At 43.8% G+C, this 19,924-nt stretch overlaps 1 protein-coding gene across 1 annotated transcript in view; it reads left to right on the top strand.

Moving 5' to 3' along the window:
• Positions 1-5,382: 5,382 nt before the first annotated feature.
• Positions 5,383-19,924, top strand: part of LOC143298690 (uncharacterized) — a 40,324-nt gene continuing 25,782 nt past the window's right edge. Inside the window, exon 1 of the mRNA XM_076611581.1 lies at positions 5,383-5,644. Coding sequence (XP_076467696.1) covers positions 5,626-5,644 — 19 coding nt within the window. The 5' untranslated portion in view covers positions 5,383-5,625. The remainder of the gene's footprint in view (positions 5,645-19,924) is intronic.

Raw genomic sequence — 19,924 nt, 5'->3', positions numbered from 1 at the left:
AGGCCCTTGACTCCCCTGATCCTGGTCCACTGATCCAGTCCCTTAAGACCTCCCTCACAACCCTTACCCAAACAGCCCCAACGACCGTCCAGTGGGTGCCTGCACATGTAGGCCTCCCAGGCAACGAGCGTGCAGACCACCTCGCTAAGGAAGGAAGCCAGCTCACACAGCCAACCATTCCTGCCACGTATGAGGAAGCAAAAACTCTCCTCCGCAGCAGATTCCGAAGAGGCTGGGTCACCCTGAATGGAGGCTACCAGGCACACCAAGATCCCATCAGGACACTGGAGAGAAGACACCAGACTACCATCTACCGCCTTCGCACAGGACACTGCGGCTTCCGAGCACACCTGAAGAGGATTGGAGTGGCAGCCACATCCCTGTGTGATTGCGGCCAGGCTGACCAGACCCCATCCCATATTCTCCAAGACTGCCCCCTGTATGAGAAGATGCGGCAGCAGTCCTGGCCTGGGGGTGCTGACCTCAACACTAAGCTCTGGGGGACGGCAGCCGATCTTCACCGGACGTCCGAGTTTGTGGCATCCCTCGGACTTCGACCCTGACTGCGTTGCTGTCGAACGCAAAGAAGGAGAAGAAGACCTGGCGCAACTATGAATAAATATAGATCAGGCTGTCCTTGACACGGCCCTGTCCGGTGCCGCGAGCATGGATAAATATAGAGCAGGCCTTCCGAGAGGCGGGATTTACAAATCGGGGGAAAATGGTCATTAAAAGAAATGTTAGTAACATACGAAACACAAAATACATTCACTTTGTGGAGGTGTTATCTGTTGAAGATGTTCTTTATTATTCATGAGAACGAAAATTAATGTGTGTGGTTGCATTCTAGCCGTGTAAATTACTTTCAAACTTTTCCTGTGTCGGGCCTGTTTTATAACTTTGTACAACGATATACAGCTGTACAGTTTTTGCAGCGCGAAACGAGGGTCCCTTCTTTTCCTCTTTCAGCTGCGGCTCACGCTCGGCCCGCAGCGGGAGGGATGGGAACGGGTGAGATGCGTAAACAAACTTGACAAGCTTGACAAGGCCGAGCTAAACAACCCTTGCAACAGCGGTAGAAACGCTATAGAAGATCTCCACATGACTTGCGCGCGGTGATAAGAATGTGTTTTTGAAATCTTTTCGTCAACGCTTAATAGACTGTAGATGGCAAAGCTGAGAAAGTCAAGTCCAATTAAGTGATTGATTCTGTTCCTACAGACCTTATACTTCTACACGTTTAGTTAAGAATTATCGTTTGCTTAATATTGACAGAAACTTGCGATTCATATTAACACGATTTAGATTTGGTATTTCTGAAATTTGGTATTTCTGAAATCGATTTCACAGGCATCGCTATAAAAATGTTAATCATATAGAGAAGCTGTGCCCTTTGTGCAAAGAGTCAACTGAAGATTAAATGCATTTTGTTCTGAAGTGTCCTGTACTGCATAATATTCTTATAAAAGTTATTTCAAAGAAACATCATGAACGCCTTTGTTTGAATTTTGTTTCATTGATAGCATCATCTGACTGTAAGAAATCTGGCATTGTACTTAGTTCTCTGTGTCGCTGTTTCCGTCTCCCTCATCTCTCTCTCTCTTTCTTTGGCTCTAATACGGAGGAAGATGGCAGAATGGTTAAGACGCTCATCTGCCAATATAGTGTCCGTGAGGGTCTGAGTTTGATTCCCGCTCTCGCACTTTCTCCCACGTTTGACTGTAAAAATCAAACAGAGCGTCTAGTCATTCGGATGAGACGATAAAGCATGGTCCTGTGTGCAGCACGCACTTGGCGCACTGAAACAGACCCTACGGCAACTGAAGGCTTGCCCTCTGGCAAGATGCTGTAGAAGAAATCCACTCATATGTTTGCATGCACTCAAGGACTAAGTTTGCTGGATTATGCTGCAGGCCTGGTAGATGTGTAGCGTATATGGATTTTTCCGAACGCAGTGGCGCTTCCATAAATTACTGAACTGAACTGAACCTGAGTTTGCTACGATAAGGGTACACAACTTCAAGTCAATACTGATTATGTTACCAATTCAGCCAGCACACAGACAAATAAAAAGGTACACTGCAACAAACCAGGACATTCTCAAAAAGGAAATTCCGGGCTTGACCCTTCCCTGATCATTTGACATGTGCACACAGCAGCTAATGGAAACGAATGGAGTTAAGTGTAGACGGTTGCTCTGTATCTCTCTGGAAATCACCCAAATTCTCTTGCACTGGAATTAAGAACTGATAGGTGAGTAGCCCTGAAACGGCCAGTTTGCGGTCGGCTGGGCTATAAACATGATTGGATTTCTTGAACGGGTGTGTCACACTGACGTAAAAAAAGAAAATTGTTTTTTGGAAAGCATTACAAATATACTTTAGAGCTTGGTTGTTGTTGTTTTTCTGCCCCATCATCAGTAGCCATTGCTCATTGTTATTTTCAGTGGCACACGCCAGATGTCCACCTCCAATCCTCCATGTACAGCCACACTGAGGGTCTTCCACCTTCCCCTGCCCAGGAAACGCTTTGAAGCCATCAGTGTTTTCGTCCCCACCATGACTACCTGGTCGATGTCATAGAGTATCTCTGAGGACCTGAGCAGCCATCGAGGCCACACACAGGGCGGACAAGCCTGTCATTATTAACTTCAACGCAAGTGTTGGTGCAGATAGGGCAGCCTGGTAAGGTGTGCTGCCGAGACACGGCATTAGTAAATGCACATGCAACGGACAGCTGCTACTCGAGACCTGTGCGGCTTTTGACTTTCTGATCACCAGCACCGTCTTCCAGCTGCCTCATCCACAACAAGACGCCATGAATGCACCATCCCTCCAACCTCTCCAATCAGCTCGTCTCCGTCATCGTGAGGCAGCTGGATAGACAAGAAGTGAGGGACACCAAAGCCATGTGTGGCGCAGACCGCTGGACCTGCCACAGACTGCTGGTCTCCAAGTTGAAACTTAATATTCAGCCCACCACAAGGAATAGAACCAACAAAACGCCTCAATGTCTACAAGCTGAGAGACATCCAGACCATAGTCCTTAGCGGACTCCACAGACAGTATACTCGCTTCGTTGACCCCAGACTCAAAAGAACATAAATAGAGACTTGTCAGCCTTCAGAGATACAGTGTACGACCAGAAAAATAAGCGGTGTGGTCACTAGTAAGCAGGACTGGTTCAATGAAAACGACGAAAAAATGTCACGGTCTCCTTGATGAAAAACACCAGCTTCATATGGCTTACCTGAACAATTCTGAAATCATCCAGTAAACAACAGAGGCTTTGTATGACAATACCAAAAAGACAGTGCAAAGGGACCTGAGAGATGTATGACAAAAAGACTTTCTATGTATTTGTTGATGTTGCAGTGACACTATTAGAATAAATGGCTTCAGAGTGTGGCTGACTATCTGTTGTCTGTTTGCTGAGGTGACTGCTTGTTGGCTGATGGACGAGCTGGCTGCTTGGTTTGTTGTTGTTGTTTGTTTGTTTGTTTGTTGTTTGGATTGGTTGTTGTTTGTTTGTTTGTTTGTTGTTTGGATTGGTTTGGTTTGGTTTTCACATGAAAAATTCCTCTTGTTTTGCAGCTAGGGTATAGTACTTCTTCTGCGTTCGTGGGCTGCAACTCCCACGTTCACTTGTATGCACACGAGTGGGCTTTTACGTGTATGACCGTTTTTAACCCGCCATGTAGGCAGCCATACTCCGCTTTTGGGGGCGTGCATGCTGGGTATGTTCTTGTTTCCATAACCCACCGAACGCTGACATGGATTACAGGATCTTTAACGTGCGTATTTGATCTTCTGCTTGCATATACACACGAAGGGCGTTCAAGCACTAGCAGGTCTGCACATATGTTGACCTAGGAGATCGTAAAAATCTCCACCCTTTACCCACCAGGCGCCGTTACCGAGATTCGAACCCGGGACCCTCAGACTGAAAGTCCAACGCTTTAACCACTCGGCTCTTGCGCCCGTCTAGGGTATAGTACGAATACGAATGTTTAATTCTTCTGATAGACAAAGGACAGTTTTAGCCTTGACAGAGAGGATAAAAAAGAAGGGAAACAGTTTATTTCAGTGATCATATGCCCTTCCATACCAGATCTTATCACAGATAGGAAAACTGCTCGAAACAAAATTACGAACAAACACCAAATTTATGTTTCGGCTTCTGCTTCAAGAGGTAGCCAAAACGTAATATACACTTCTCAACATCTGCCACAAAAGAGCGGTGTAGGGGGTGTGGGGAAGTGAAAATGGCCCCACCATACTATTCAAGTGGATTGAGAGTCTTCTGAAGGAAGACTGGGAGAAGGGCGGGGGAGCTAGTTTGAGTGGATTTGAGTAGTTTGTGGGTTACGTTTGTGAATATAAAGGAGAAAACACTAAAGCTCACAACATTTAAAAAAGTTGAAGTAGGGAATAAACGGAGACAATGAGACGCGTGCAGTATGTGCTTAGCAACATGTGAGTGCTGTCCCTGGCAATTTATGTGTGTGTGTGAGAGAGGGGGCGAGGGGTGGGGGGGGAGTATGAATGCACACAGCATGTCACCACAACCCGTGCAACCCAAAGGTGCAGCCACAAATGCTCTACACAACAAAGTTTAGCTCTGCTGTTCTGCAGCGGGGTGGTAGGGGAGGTGTAGTGCAGAACTTTGACACTGCTTGTTTTCTCAGGAATACGTGGCTGTCAAATGATTCTCGGAAACAGGTTTTGTGAGAAACACCGTGATGAGGGGTAAAAAAGAAGGGTCAAAGCAGGCGGGGAAGGTGGGAGGGTGGTGGAGGTCTCCAGAAGAAAACCCTGTGCATTAATCACGCGCCTCCCCCGTCTCCACCTCACCTCCCACTTGTCACTCCTTTTTCCCACCACCACATATTCTGTCACAGCTTATGTGTTGTGGTGTGTTGTGGTGTGTTTGTGCCAGATCTCCTCACGACAGCTGCCAACAGAACGGCGTGGCGAGCTATGACATTTTCCTCATGTCCCCCCAACGACCCCAGTGGTCGAGGGAATGAATGAAGAAGGAATGAAGTGTTTGTGTGTGGATGAAGAGAAGGGAGCACAAGAGAGTGTGTGTGGAGTGGTTCGGGGGGCGGGGGGGGGGGGTGTAGTAGGTCTGGAGGAGGACAGTGTGTTGAAAGGGTTTGTGGAATAAAGGCTGCAATAATCCCCCACCCCCACCCCCACCCCAGCTTTACAGAGAAAGAGACATGGGTGTTGTGGTGCAATCTACACCCTGACCCATGCATGGCACACAGGCATGTCCCACACCCGCAATGTTGCGTGATGCTTAAGACGACGGTCTATCATACACCCGCGTCTGAGAATTTATAATCAGCCCACTCAGTAATTTGAGCACCAGGGCACGTCATTCCCGCTCACAAGTCAGGCATGTTTAAACTCGTCACACAGGAATAAAAGAAGACAGCCCCGTGCTGGGTATAATATTATTATTATATCCCGTCCCTTTCAGACCTCGCCGCTCAGAACTCCAGCTACTCCTGTGCACACAGTGTCACGTATTCAGTGGTGTTGATGTGCTTTCATGCCACTTGCACATTCCTCCTCTGCAACTTTTGCTGGGCATTGACAGGATCAAGAAACCTCCAACATGGCAGCAGCGAGCAAAGGTTTGTGTCATTTATTCTGATTATTCACATTTTCCACACACATATCAGATTATGATAAAAATTAATATTGTGGGAGTGAGACAGCCAATACATCAAGTCATCAACAGTCTGGATTAAAACACCCACCAACAGAAATGTTTCACACAATAAAAAGAACCTTTTAAAAAAAATCTGTGATTTATAACTCTAAGTTGAATAGATTTAATATTGGTTTTTATCTATTTCGTCGATGAGCGCTCTCGCATTCTTGACTCAAACAACTTTCTGAAGGCAAAAGGCAAACAATTCATTTTCCAGGTGTCAAAACAAGAGGATGGATCCATATACTTTACATCACATTGGCTGTAAAGAAAAAAAAATAAATAAATAAATTAAAAAAAAATATATATATATATATATATATATAAAGCTAACCTTCGCCGTACACACTGAGTAAAAATGTACTCAGTAATTATTTTTTAAATCCGTAACTATTTGAGTTGCATCAACACAATTTCATGACTTCGTCAAATATGTTTTTCTTCACATACTCATAAAAAATATCAATCAATCAATCAATCAAAACCACTTTATTAATCCACATGGAAATTAAGCTGTGCAATCACAGGCTCGTTGTAAACACTAGCATAAAATCATCATGCGTAACATAAGAAGAGATTAAAACTAGTCAAATAAGACTATAGCGTATTGCACAACAATATTTACAAATGAAAACATCCAACAAAAAAGGATATATACTACTACAAATGACATGCGCGCACGCACACACACACACATACCAACACCCATGCACACGCACGCACACACACACACACACACACACACACACACACACACACACGTTAAGACCATAAGGTTTTGTACAATAATACATTAATAAAGATATCAAGGGAATAAATCGTATATATAAGTAAAATGCAAATACACACACACACACACACACACACACACACACACATACACACACACACACACACACATACACATGGATGTAGGCACGTATGCATGCACATAACATATGTCACGCCAATAAAATTAGTACATTAACATTAAGATACATGAAATCCAAGTAAAATAAGAAAATATTTAAAAATCACTTCCAACCACACACAGAGAAATGATTGCCCATGCTCACCCGCTCAGTCACACATGCACGCATAATGTCTGCTCCAATGCACTCGTCTGCTGGTGAAGTTCAGGTGTTGCTGTGGCGAGGGGGCTTGGGGGCTGGGGGGTCGGGGTTGGGGTGGGGGTGGTTCACTCATGAGTTAGTGTATTGGATGTTTTGATTGTGTGCGCGAATGGCTGTAGGGATGAATGAATGAATGAATGAAGCGAGATGTTCTTGAGCGTGGAGCTCTGAACCTACCACTTAATTCTGACCATCTGCTATTAATGTCATCATGTAGTAGGTGTCTTTCGTCGGTCAAAATTGTTATTTGTCAGTTTTCTATTGTGCATGTCGCTAAAGGTGTCTTGTCTTATACCAACCACCCCACCCGCTTTCCTAATGACTTTTTCCACCTGTCTTTGTCATGTTTGGTCAAGTTTCCCCACCAGCACACAGATCCATATGTTAAAACACGGCAAACAACAGATGTGTAAAACATTTGGAGCATCTGCTTGCATACATTAAAAGATTTCATTTTTCTAAGACAGTACATGCAACTGTTGCTCTTTTTAATGAGTGCAGTTGAGTTTTCATTCCAAGACAGCTTATTGTCGATTATCACACCAAGATATTTGTATGAGTCTACTTGTTCGACCACTTCATTTTTTGTGATGATTTACTTAAACGTGATTTCTTTTTTTCTGAAATCGATTACAAGCTCTTTCGTTTTGCCAACATTCAATTCAAGGAAATTTTCTTCACACCAGTTCACAAACCTGTCAATTTATCTTCGGTAGTCAGTAATAAGTCCTGTCAGTGCGGAATAATCTGCAAACTTAACGAGTTGACACGAATTGGTCAGACTTTTGCATTCAACCGTATACAAGGTAAAAAGAAAAGGTGAGAGCACTGTGCCTTGTGGTGCACCTGTGTTTGTGAAAGAAACAGTAGACATAAAATCATTTAATTTTACAAACTGAGGCCTTTTAGTAAGATAGTCTAAAACCCATAAAATCGTCGGAAAAGCGATTCCCATGTGCATAAGCTTTTCTGCTAAGAGGTGAGGTTGAATTGTATTAAAAGCACTAGAAAAATCAAAGGACATCAGGCGGACACAGGTATTTGATTTGTCTAGGTGTTTATAGATTTTGTTCAAGACAAAAAGTATTGCGTCATCCGTACATCTGTTCCTCCTGTATGCAAATTGCAAGGGATCTAAAAATGGTTTGACAGACTCCTGTAAGTAGACAAGTATCACTCTCTCAAAAACTTTCATCACAGCAGATGTCAGGAGGAATTTTGTTTAATGTCCCGTCACACAAATCGGTGATTGAAGACATTTTGTTAAAGTATTTATGAACACATTTGAATATTATCGGTTAGAAGGGGTGGGAGATGTGAATGAATGGAGGGTTGGGGAAAACTGGGCCAATGAGGGTGAAATGTGGGTGAAATTTGAAAAAAAAGACAAAAAAAATCTAAATACAATTACAGGAAATCACATAAAGGACTTCGTAAAAGAGAAGTCGTTAAACCGACAAGCGAAACAACTGATAATGAATGCAAAAAGTCAAAAACATGAACGTTCTCAGTCACTTGCGCAGACACACTTTCGTGTACATAAGGCTTCATCAAGCTACAGTCAGTGCTACTGGACGGAGGTCATTCATACATGAGGCATGTGTTTTCATGGGTACAGGTATAATGCAGGAAGTTTTCCAGATAGATGGTATTTTGCACTCACTAAGAGACTGATTAAAAAATAATTATTAAAATCTGGTAGAGTTGAGCTGCACATTATTTCAGTGTATTTGTTCGGATCATATCCGGACCAGGTACTTTGTTTGGTTTTACTCTTTTTAATTGTGAAAACACTTCCTCTTCAGAGACAACAATGCATTCGTCCTTCTTAACATCTAAAATATGACTTAAATCTTGTCTTTCTGTGCTAAAATCGTGACAATCAAAACGAGCATAAAAGTTATTCAGTTTGTTTGCTTCTTCTTCCAATGATGATAAAACCGTTTCTTTCCCACCCTTTCTACCTTTGTATCCACTCATTAGTTTCATCCCTTCCCACACCCCTTTCATGTTGCTGCTGAGTAATTTGTTTTCTATCTTCCGCTTGATAGTTTTCTCTGCCCTCTGGCAAGTCTTTCTTAACCTGTCTTTGTGCTTCCCTATTCTCTTCTTTTATCCCTCCCTTAAAACCACTTTTCTTAGCATTAAGAGTACCTTTGATCTGTTTCGAAATCCAGGGTTTGTTATTGGCAGAAATTTTAACATCTCTAGCTGGAACGACACAATCTTCACAAAACTTGATGTATTCTGTAACTGTATCTGCTAATTCACATACATTGTCCGTGGCCTCAACAAACACATTCCAGTCTGTGCACTCAAAACAGCCTCTAAAGGTCACGCACTGACACTTTTACAGGCGGCTAACGTTTAACTCACTCTGTACGGCCAGTCCTTTCTTCTCCTCTACACAGACCCCTTGGATGTCCAGTGGGTGTCTGAATGACTCAACCTTTAGCTTCCGTCGTCAGAATTGTGGTATTCTTTGTCAACATTCACCTCTTCAGTATAAGAGCCTTCCGCTTGCAATATTTTGATGATGGTAATTGGGGTGAAACGCTGTTAACGTCGTCTCTTTCGCCGTTCGTATGGAGAGAGTTAACTAAAGGTCTGTAACGTGGCAACAGATAGGTTAGGCTGTGGTTAGAACGTCCAAGGGGCGGCAGCTGTACAGAAGAGTAAGAATCTGGTACATTAGAATAAAACAAATCAATTGTCTTGTTCTCGCGGGTTGGGACAGTAACATTCTGGTAAAAATTTGGAAGTGTCTTTTTAAGAGAGCAGTGATTAAAATCCCCGGTTAAAAGTTTCAAAGAGTCAGGTGCCTTTGCCTCAAGATCGTGGCTGGCAATTGCGTTCTCTGCTTCACTCGCACTGGCTTTGGGGTGAATATACACAACTGTCAGTCGCACGTGAGAAAATTCCCGTGGCAAGTAGTATGGCCTAATTCCAAGGGTCATGAACTCTACCACAGGTGAACATTCCTTGTGTGTGATAGTGATATTGTTTGGATGACAAAAACACCATTGTTTGTTGATAAAAACACACACCCCACCTCCCCCTTCTTCCCCGCATCCTCAGTCCTATCCCCCCCTGAATAAACTAGAACCATCTAAAGACACTTGTTCATCAGCAATAAAACTGTTTCGCCACGTTTCTGTAAAACACATTAAACTACACGTTTTAAAATCGGAGCAGGATAAAATGCTGGCCGAAAGTTCGTCTGTTTTGTTTCTGAGTGATAGTGAACTTCTGTAGAGTAAAAGTGGTTTTAATCAAGTAAAACTATATAATTCATGTGTGGCGTACATACTGAGTCAAAATTACGCCATGGTTTTAAGAAAGAAACTTGCACGGCCTTCATATTGGGGAAATTTTGACCTACAGTCTGGTGAAAGCTGATGCTCAAGGTCTGCCATGCTGGCAGGAGGCGATAAAAGGTACAGTGTTGCGGTTTGTGTTGAGGTAATGCGCAGCGTCAGGTCAGGGGCATAGCCCTTGCTACTGGTACCATGTAACCCAGTACTACCTGCCGCATGTGAAGTCTCCCAACGACGGACCAGGCGGAGGAGGAAACCTTTCCCAACGGCTGTGAAGACGGAAGAGGATGACCAAAGAGCAGGGGCAGCTCTTATCCTTGGCTGGAAGTTCTCCTAGGAGACGGAACTCTGAAGAAAAAACCTGCACCAGCCGAGGCCATCCTACACGTGGCAGCATCTGCACCTGTGGGACTGTGAGCGACGGTAGGCGAGAGAGTGGGGAAGGGACTGCACAACTCCTCTTCACTAAAAAAAAAAGTCACCTGTGCTGGTCAGGCAACCAGGCTAATGTTGGAACCATTCAACACCCAGCTTTCCCAAGCCCTGTGGCGATGGAGAAGTGGTAACGGGGACAGGCAGAGGATACTGCTGGCAGTTCCTAGTCACGACTCTGCACGCAGGCGGCTTTATAGGGACAGCACTGCTCTTCCCCCCATGGGGAAGGGGAGATAAAAGGATCCCTAAACAAAGCCTGCCTCGCCTAGTATCCAGTAGGAAACCGCACTTACTTGGACATCCAACAATAGCAATCGAAAACAACAGAAGAAAAAAACCAGGAGTCATGCCCTGACTCTGGGTGCCTGGAATGTTCGCACCCTTTTAGACAGAGATGACCGACCAGAAAGGCGCACAGCGCTCATTGCTACCAAGTGGACATAGCAGCCCTGAGCGAAACCAGGTTTGCGGGTGAAACCCAGCTGGAGGAAGTTGGAGGGGGCTACACATTCTACTGCACTGGGAAGCCAGATGGCACCTCAAGAACCTCAGGCGTGGGCTTTGCCATACGAACCAAACTTGCACGACAGCTTGACAGCCTTCCACGTGGAATAAACGATAGGCTGATGACCCTCCGTCTGAAGCTGTCCGAGGATCGCTTCTCCACAGTCATCAGCTGCTATGCCCCGACAATGACCAACCCTGACGACATCAAAGAAGCTTTCTATGAGGTGCTCAGCTGCACCATTTCAGTGGTAGACAGAAAGGACAGGCCGATCATCCTTGGGGATCCTTCTCCTTGTGGCCAAAATCCTAGGACAGCACGGCACTGGCAAGTGCAACTCCAACGGACTGCTTTTGCTCGCGCTCTGTGCGCAGCATGGACTGACCATCACCAACACCCTCTTCCAACAAGCGGACAAGTACAAGAACACATGGATGCACCCCCGCTCCAAGCAGTGGCACATGCTGGACTATGTGACTGTCCGGCAGAGGGACAGAGGTGATGTTTCCAATACATGCTGCATAAGAGGAGCAGTCTGTTGATCGGACCATCGCCTGGTACGCAGCAAGATGAACATCAGACTTGCACGCAAACTCTAACCAGCCAGGCAGAAACCCCCTAGGAAGCTGAACATCTGCCGCCTCCCCATCACCAAGGACGTGCTGCAGCAGCAAATCCAAGCAGCTCTCCAAGAAATTCCTTCATCTACTGATGTAGAAGAGGTATGGAGCACCTTTAGGGATGCTGTGAACACAGCAGCAGCAGACACACTCGGCTTTGTACAGAGGAGCCACAAATGCAAAGACTGGTTTGACGAGAACGACTCTGGAATCTCCAAGCTCCTGAACACACTGCATATACGGCATCAGGATCACATTTCCGATAAAGACTGCCAGAGGAAGAAGGACCAGTTCTTGCAAACCAGGCAACTCGTACAGAAGAGGCTGCGTGAGATGAAGAACACCTGGTGGGAGAGAAAGTCCGCAGAGCTTCAGTCCGCTGCTGATGCTCACAACATGAAGACCTTCCATGATGGTCTCTGAGCTGTGTATGGGCCGAGAGTCACAGGATCAGCCTCTGTCCGAGCCTTGGACCAGACAGATAAGAAAGACATCCTTGCCCGCTGGGCAAAGCACTTCAACACCCTCGTCAACAGGGACTCGTCCGTATCTGACGACAAGACAAAAACAAGGACAAAATCTTTATTATCGAGGGTAATAGATAAGCAAGTAACGTGCTTTTTTACATCAAGCCCTCGCCCTAAAGAGGGAATACAGCTTTAAAAAAAAAAGCGAAAATAAGCACACAAAAAAAGAAAAAAAATCAAAACACAATCAAAATATACCATTATTTCACCATTCACAACCATTCCACAAAAGGAAGAAGAAGAGAAGAAAAGGAAAAAAACATCATGAAACAAACACACACACACACACGCACACACACACGCACAGACACAGACACACACACACACACACACACACACACACACACACACACACACAAATGCACCCACTCAAGAGAGAGTGAGAGGGAACCCACAAATTGTCGAAAGCAATGTTGGATTTCAGGTGACGTCAATTTTTGTGAATAGGTACATTTTTAGATTTTGCATAAAGTTGTTGTGGTTAGTTATATTCTTTAAACGTGATGGTAAATTATTCCAATACGTTCCCCCACTGTATGTTAGGCTGGACTTAGAAAGATCAAGATTTGGATGAGGTATATGCAGATTATGTACATGTCCTATGTTATTTATTGGGGAGTTATTTATAATTGAAGGAGGTGCGTAGCCACTTACTATTGTGTGCATAAAACAGCCTTATTATATTCTAGTTTTAGCTCCAGTGGGAGGATATCAAGTGACCTATAATTATTAGGAGTTAATGAACATGACTTTAATAAAAACTAATTTCAAAGCACGTTTGTATAATCTAACAAGAGGTTTTAGAGTATTAGCACTAGCAGAATCCCACAACGTAGAAGCATAATCTACTATCGACTGTATGTGAGCATTAAAGAATTGTTTTCGGGCATGTGTGTTTTGAAAGTGTTTTATTTTTGATAACTGGAATACTTTTTGAGACATCCTTTTACATAAATAAGTAATATGTTCAGACCATGATAAATCATTATCGATAACTATATCTAAAACTTTATGTGATTTGACTTCTTCAATTTTAACATTAAATTTGTTGGCATTATCTGGCGTTTCTGTCGAGTTGTTACAGATATGCATTTAATTTTTTTAGCATTGAGAGACATATGGTTATGTTCTGTCCACTTAACTAATCTGTTCACACTGTCTTGTAAATTGGATGTTAGAACTTTAATACATGTATGGTCGGAGTGTATGGAGTTGTCATTGGCAAACAATTCGCAATAAGATTTGATATAAAGAGGTAAATCATTAATGTATAAGGAGAAAAGAAGGGTTCCAAGAATCGATCCTTGTAGTACACCATACCTTATTTCTTGAAGAGTTGGTTTGGAAGACTTAAGGCAGACGAGTTGTTGTCGATCTGGTAAGAAGGAAGAAAGAAATTGTAAAGTATTCTTCGCTAAGCCATAACAAGCACGTTTCTTAAGGAGAAGAGAGTGATTTATTACGTCAAAGGATTTAGCAAAATCAACGAAGACAACACCTGTAAATTTACTATTATTTACATTTAAGAACCATCTATCTATCATTGTGTCAGAGCAGTATGACAAGAATGGATTTCCCTGAAACCTGACGGAACGGGGGGAATCAATTGATATTTGTTTAAGTGACACAGTATATGTTTTTGGATATGCTTTTCAAGTGGTTTTGAAAGAACCAATAGTATAGATATAGGCCTGTAGTTAGAAGGATCAGAAGGATCACCTGATTTGAAAAGTGGAAAAACTTTAGCCTGTTTAAAACATACAGGAAAATAGTTTTTATCAATGCAGAGATTATAAATGTAGGTAAGAGACTCTTATTACTGGTGCGGAAATCTTCATGATTTTGCTATCCAGTTTATGTATATCTTTGGTATTTGACTGTTTCATGGACATTAGAGAGGCAAAAACTTCGGGAGCTGATATATAAGGGATGAAAACTTTAGCATTTATATTTTTGGATTGACAGTAATCACTTACCAGTTCTAAACTATTATATTTCCATCTATCATTAGTAATTAACTTTTCAGCTATACTTACAAAATGGTTGTTAATTGTATCTGGGGTTATATCGTTAGTACTATTTTGTGATTTGTATAGTGCTTGTTGATTAGTCTGTTAATGGCATCCCAAATAAATCATTTTTTTGTTAGTCACTGTCTGTTGGTAATACTTGTGCATAACTTTTCGTTGCATTGAATTCACTTTATTCCTTTTTTTAACATATTCTTCTTGATTTATTGGTTTTAGAAGATCCCTAAGATGCATTTCATTTTTTATTTCTTTAGAAATCCATGGCGGTAACATACCGATAGGAAAAACAAATAAAAGTACACGCAGGAAAAAATACAAAAAAAAAAAAAAAGGGTGGCGCTGTAGTGTAGCGACGCGTTCTCACTGGGGAGAGCAGCCCGAATTTCACACAGAGAAATGTGTTGTGATAAAAAGAAATACAAATACAAACACTCGTTTAGTCCTGATTGCTGCGTGCTTACTATAAATATTACTAAAGGTTCTTATCCAAAAATCTAAAGCTTTTTCATGATTGGTGTATTGATAGACATGAGAAAGTGGAGAAGAAAGTAAATCATGCAAAAAAAGTATCTGTGTTAAAGTTGTTGAAACATCTATATTCAATGGCTTTGTGACTTGCTTTTGGAATTTTAATACCTTTTCTTTTCAAAGTGATGCAAACAGGTGAGTGATCGCTACATCCAGTGACTGGAGAACATATTTCTACAATATTATGTTTACATGAAACATAAATGTGATCAATGAGGGTACTGGAACTAGGGGTTACTCGTGTTGGTTTATCGACAAGTTGTTCCAAACTGTATGCTGTATATATCCGATTCCATTGCAGCTGAGGTTTTAATAGATTAATGTTACAGTCACCGAAAAAAATAATTTCTTTATCTTCGAGTATGGCAGCATCCATCATTGAAATAAAATCATCAAACCAATTAACTCTTTCAGCCGGGTTTCTGTAAATAAATCCAATAAGTAGCAGACTGATATGTTTTATTTTAATTTCTAACCATATGGATTCAATGTCGAACTGATCTAAACTCATTTTTCGCTTTAATGTGATTGCTTGACTGTAATACACTAACAGACCTGTTTCCTTTGAAGCTTTTGGATCAAGGCGGAGTATCTTATAACCTTGGATAGTTACATCAGAGTCACATATGGGATCAGATAAACGTGATTCTGGGAAACAAAACAAATGAAAAGGATTTCCGGAATTTTCTAAGATCAATGATATGTCATTCAATTTATTTAATGCGTGATTGATATTTAGTTAACCTATGCGCAGTCCTTCTTTAGAAGGCCAAGTACAGAGTGTATGCATATTCTTACGTGGTGATGCAAAACCAACAATTAAACACTCCAGGTTCCATGTTCGGAAAAGAATAATAAAAAAGGTATAGGTTGTTTAACGAAAATCACAAGGTGTTTGAACAATTGCATACAGTTAAGCATTTACACACACATTCAAATACACGCGTGTACAATATTAAAAATGAATTACATATATAGATTACAAATGAAGTAATGTGGGCACTTAAGGGGACATAGTCCAATTTAGAGAGAAAAACAACAACAACAACAACAACAACAACAACAACAACAACAAATACCACAAAATTCAAATACTGTGATATATACCAAACATGAAATACAAATTTTCAAAGTTATATTTAGAAACGACGAGGTAATTGCAGCCCTCCCACAGCTACCAGTCAATGACTCGCTAACTGCCCCTCCCACCAAGGCCGAAACCCGGAAGGCCCTGAAGCTGACAACGTCAGGAAAAGCACCAGGAGCAGATGGAATCCAGGCTCTACAAGTACATCTACAAGTATGGAGGCGAGGTGCTGACAGACAAGCTGACCACGCTGTTCCAATCTATCTGGGAGAGAAGGGAGGTCCCCCAGGATTTCAAGGATGCTTCAATTGTCCACATTTACAAACGGAAGGGAGACAAGCATCCTGCGATAACCACCGTGGAATCTCTCTCCTCTGCATTGCCTGCAAGATCTTCGCCCGGATCATACTGAACAGACTGGTTGACCATGTCTCCAACACAGTCATCCCTGAAGCACAGTGCGGCTTCCACTCATGCAGAGGAACATGTAACATGGTGTTTCCCTTACGCCAGATGCAAGAGAAATGCCGTGAGCAGAACAAGGAGCTCCACATGGTCTTTGTAGACCTGACTAAGGCCTTCGACTGTGAACCGTGGTGGTCTGTGGAAGATCCTCCTAAAGTTTGGCTCCCCAGAGAGCCTAATCCAGCTGATTGCGTCATTTCACGATGGCATGCAGGCGAGAGTACAGGAAAATACTGACATGTCGAATCCGTTCCCCGTGGTAAATGGAGTGAAGCAGGGCTGCGTCCTGGCACCCACACTGTTTTCCATTCTCTTCTCTGCCATACTGATTAACGCCTTCCAAGACTGTGACCGGGGCATCTACATTCAGTTTCGCACAGAGGACAAACTTTTCAACTTACGGCGACACCACGCCAGGTCCACGGTGTTTGAGGCACTGTTGAGAGAGTTCCTCTTCGCTGATGACTGCGCGCTTGCTGCACACACCCATGAGGACATGCAATTCATTATGGACAGGTTCCCGACCTCCTGCAGGTGCTTTGGACTCACCATCAGCCTCAGCAAGACCGGGTCCATGTACTAACCAGCTAGCTCACAGAACGCCAGTGCCTCCCCCCCGCCCATCCCCTCCCCCCCCCTCCCCCCGCCCCCTCACTTGTAATCAAGATCGATGACACAGAGATCAAGTCAGTCGACAAGTTTTGCTACCTGGGCAGCACCCTGTGCAACAACGGAGCCCTTGATGCAGAAGTGACGCTGCGCATCGCCAAGGCCAGCTCCGCCTTTGGCAGACTCAACACTAGACTGTGCAACAACAAAGGCATTAGGCTCAGCACCAAAATCAAAACCTACAGAGCTGTTGTGCTGACTACCTTGTCGTACTGTTGTGAAACATGGACGATGTATCGCCATCACATTCAGCAACTTGAGCAGTTTCACCACAGATGCCTACGAAAGATCTTCGGCATAAAGTGGCAAGACAGGGTCTCCAACCTCCAGGTCCTAGAGAGGAGCGGCCTGCCCAGCATCGAAAGCCTGCTGATCCAGTGTCAGCCACGCTGGACAGGACACGTTGTCCGCATGACAGACAGCAGGATCCCGAAGATGCTCTTGTATGACCAGCTGAAGGAAGGACACCGCGAACTTAGAAGACCTTGCAAGCGCTTCAAGGACACCTTGAAGACAAACCTCAAAGCCTGTGACATAGATATCGCTTCCTGTGAAACTGATGCCCTTGACCGCTCTCGCTGGAGGATGCTGTGCTCTACTGGCATAAAGACGTTTGAAAAGAAGAGAACACTGGCCATTTAGGAGAAGCGTGAGCGAAGGAAGCAGGGCTCAACTTCTGGAGACGTTTTCCCTTGCAACACCTGTGGGAAGTGCTGCGCATCCAGAATCGGCCTCTTCTCCACACACACCGACAGATAAGCCTGCCTGCCTACTTGTCCGTCGGGAGACTCTATCATCAATGCGCGGCGTGGAACGGGATCGGCCAAACCGCGGAGGGGTTGGGAGGAGAAAAGGAGGGAGGGTGTCGTACAGCGGGCATTTGAAGAACCACGTGGACATAAGCAAGCTAACACTTCGATTCACGCTAGTGTGTGTTGTGTGGGCATGTGTGCATTCATGCGCATGCTACAGCTCTCTCTCTCTCTCTCTCTCTCTCTCTCTCTCTGTGTGTGTGTGTGTGTGTGTGTGTGTGTGTGTGTGTGTGATTGTGTGATCATGCATGTGAATTCTGTGTGCGTGTGTGTATGCGCGCGCGAGACAGATAATACAACAATCCACGCTTCTCATAGCGACATTGACGCTCTTGCAAAAGACGTACAAGAAAGTACTGATGAACTCGTTAGATGGACCGAACTAAACCGCATGTCTCTTCATCCACAAGAAACAAAATGCATGTTAATCACAACCAGACGAAAGAAGCAAAACACTACATATAATTTCCCTTCCATTCAAATTAAAGGTGAACCTATTGAACAGGTCAGTGATCATACAGTTCTGGGGATCATCACTGACAACAATCTCACTTGGAATCCTCACATAAACTCCCTTTGCAAAAAGACAGCCCAGAAAACCCATCAACTATCCAAAATCAAACATTTCCTTGACCTTCAGTCATGGAAATTATTTTTTTCAAGCACATATACAGTCTATAATACATTATGCATCAACACTATGGGATTCTGCAAGTGCGAACACGGGGGGGGGGGGGGGGGGGGGGCTCAAGCTGGTACTCCTGAAAAAGACTTCCCTTTTAGATTCAGACTATAAACAAGCGAATATTCTCCCACTAATCTGTAGATTAGAGTACAACAAAGAAATCATGATGCAAAAGATTATGACAGGCAATGCACCACCAACATTAATAGACGAATTTTCTGTAAATTCATCAAGGAACCCCCCCCCCCCCTCCCCCTCCCTTCCTCCCACCAAAGTTCATATTCCAATCCCAAAAATTGACTTGTTCAAATCCAGTCTGGTTTATTCAGGCGCCACCCTATGGAACTCACTCCCAGAAACAATCAAACAACAACATTGCCCAACCACCTTCTAAAAACATTCCCACCTTATACCATAATGTGTTGTGTAAATCGTTCATTTTAATGATACTGTTTGTAAAATGTGTATGGTTGACTGACAACCTCCCTCACCATTCTGGTCTGTGGTGCGGTGTGGGCTGTGTGTGTTTGTTCATTTTTTTTCCTATGCATTTTACAAACACCATGCTTGTGCCTGTATGCCATGTGTGTGTGTGTGTGTGTGTGTGTGTGTGTGTGTGTGTGTGTGTGTGTTCCTTTTCTTCTTCTTCTCCCCCCCCCCCCCCCACCGCCCCTTTTTAAAAATTTTTTTCGTTATTTTTTTCTCTCCTCTGTTATGTATTTCTGCTAACACCATGCTTTAATTTTCTTTAGTATTGCGTAGTGTAGACCCTATTCAGGGCGGGGACTGGATATAAAAAGCACACCAGTGCTTATCTATTGTCCTCAAAATAAAGAATTTGTCTTGCCTTGTCTTGTCTTGTCTTGTCTTGTCCTCTCTCTCTCTCTCTCTCTCTCTCTCTCTCATGCATTTTGATGAAGAATAGATACGTGCTTGTGCATGTGAAAAGCCTGTTCATTCACTTACCTGTCTGTCTGTCTCGGGAGAGGAGGGGGTAAGGAGGAGCGGAAGGTAATGAACGGGGGACAGAGTGTGGGAGGAGCAGGTTGAGGCGGGGTGAGGAGGGGGTAAGGAGGAGCGGAAGGTAATGAATGGGGGACAGAGTGTGGGAGGAGCAGGTTGAGGCGGGGTGAGGAGGGGGTAAGGAGGAGCGAAAGGTAATGAATGGGGGACAGAGTGTGGGAGGAGCAGGTTGAGGCGGGGTGAGGGGGCGGGTGGTGGTGGTAGAGGAGACACGGAGCAGTATGGTTGTTGTTGCTGTGGTTAGAGTGTCAGGTCAGGTCAGGTCAGGTCATTAGATCTGCTACTGGTAACCTGTAATCCAGTACAACCTGTTCAGGGTCGGGTTGCCGGCGACTAAACCGGCACTCCCACTGCTCCCTTCCGGGACTGGTGAGGCGGGTGGCTA

Source organism: Babylonia areolata, chromosome 24, assembly GCF_041734735.1.
Source record: "Babylonia areolata isolate BAREFJ2019XMU chromosome 24, ASM4173473v1, whole genome shotgun sequence".
NCBI classification, from domain to species: Eukaryota; Metazoa; Mollusca; class Gastropoda; order Neogastropoda; family Buccinidae; genus Babylonia; species Babylonia areolata.
This window is presented reverse-complemented; position numbering and strand designations above follow the sequence as displayed.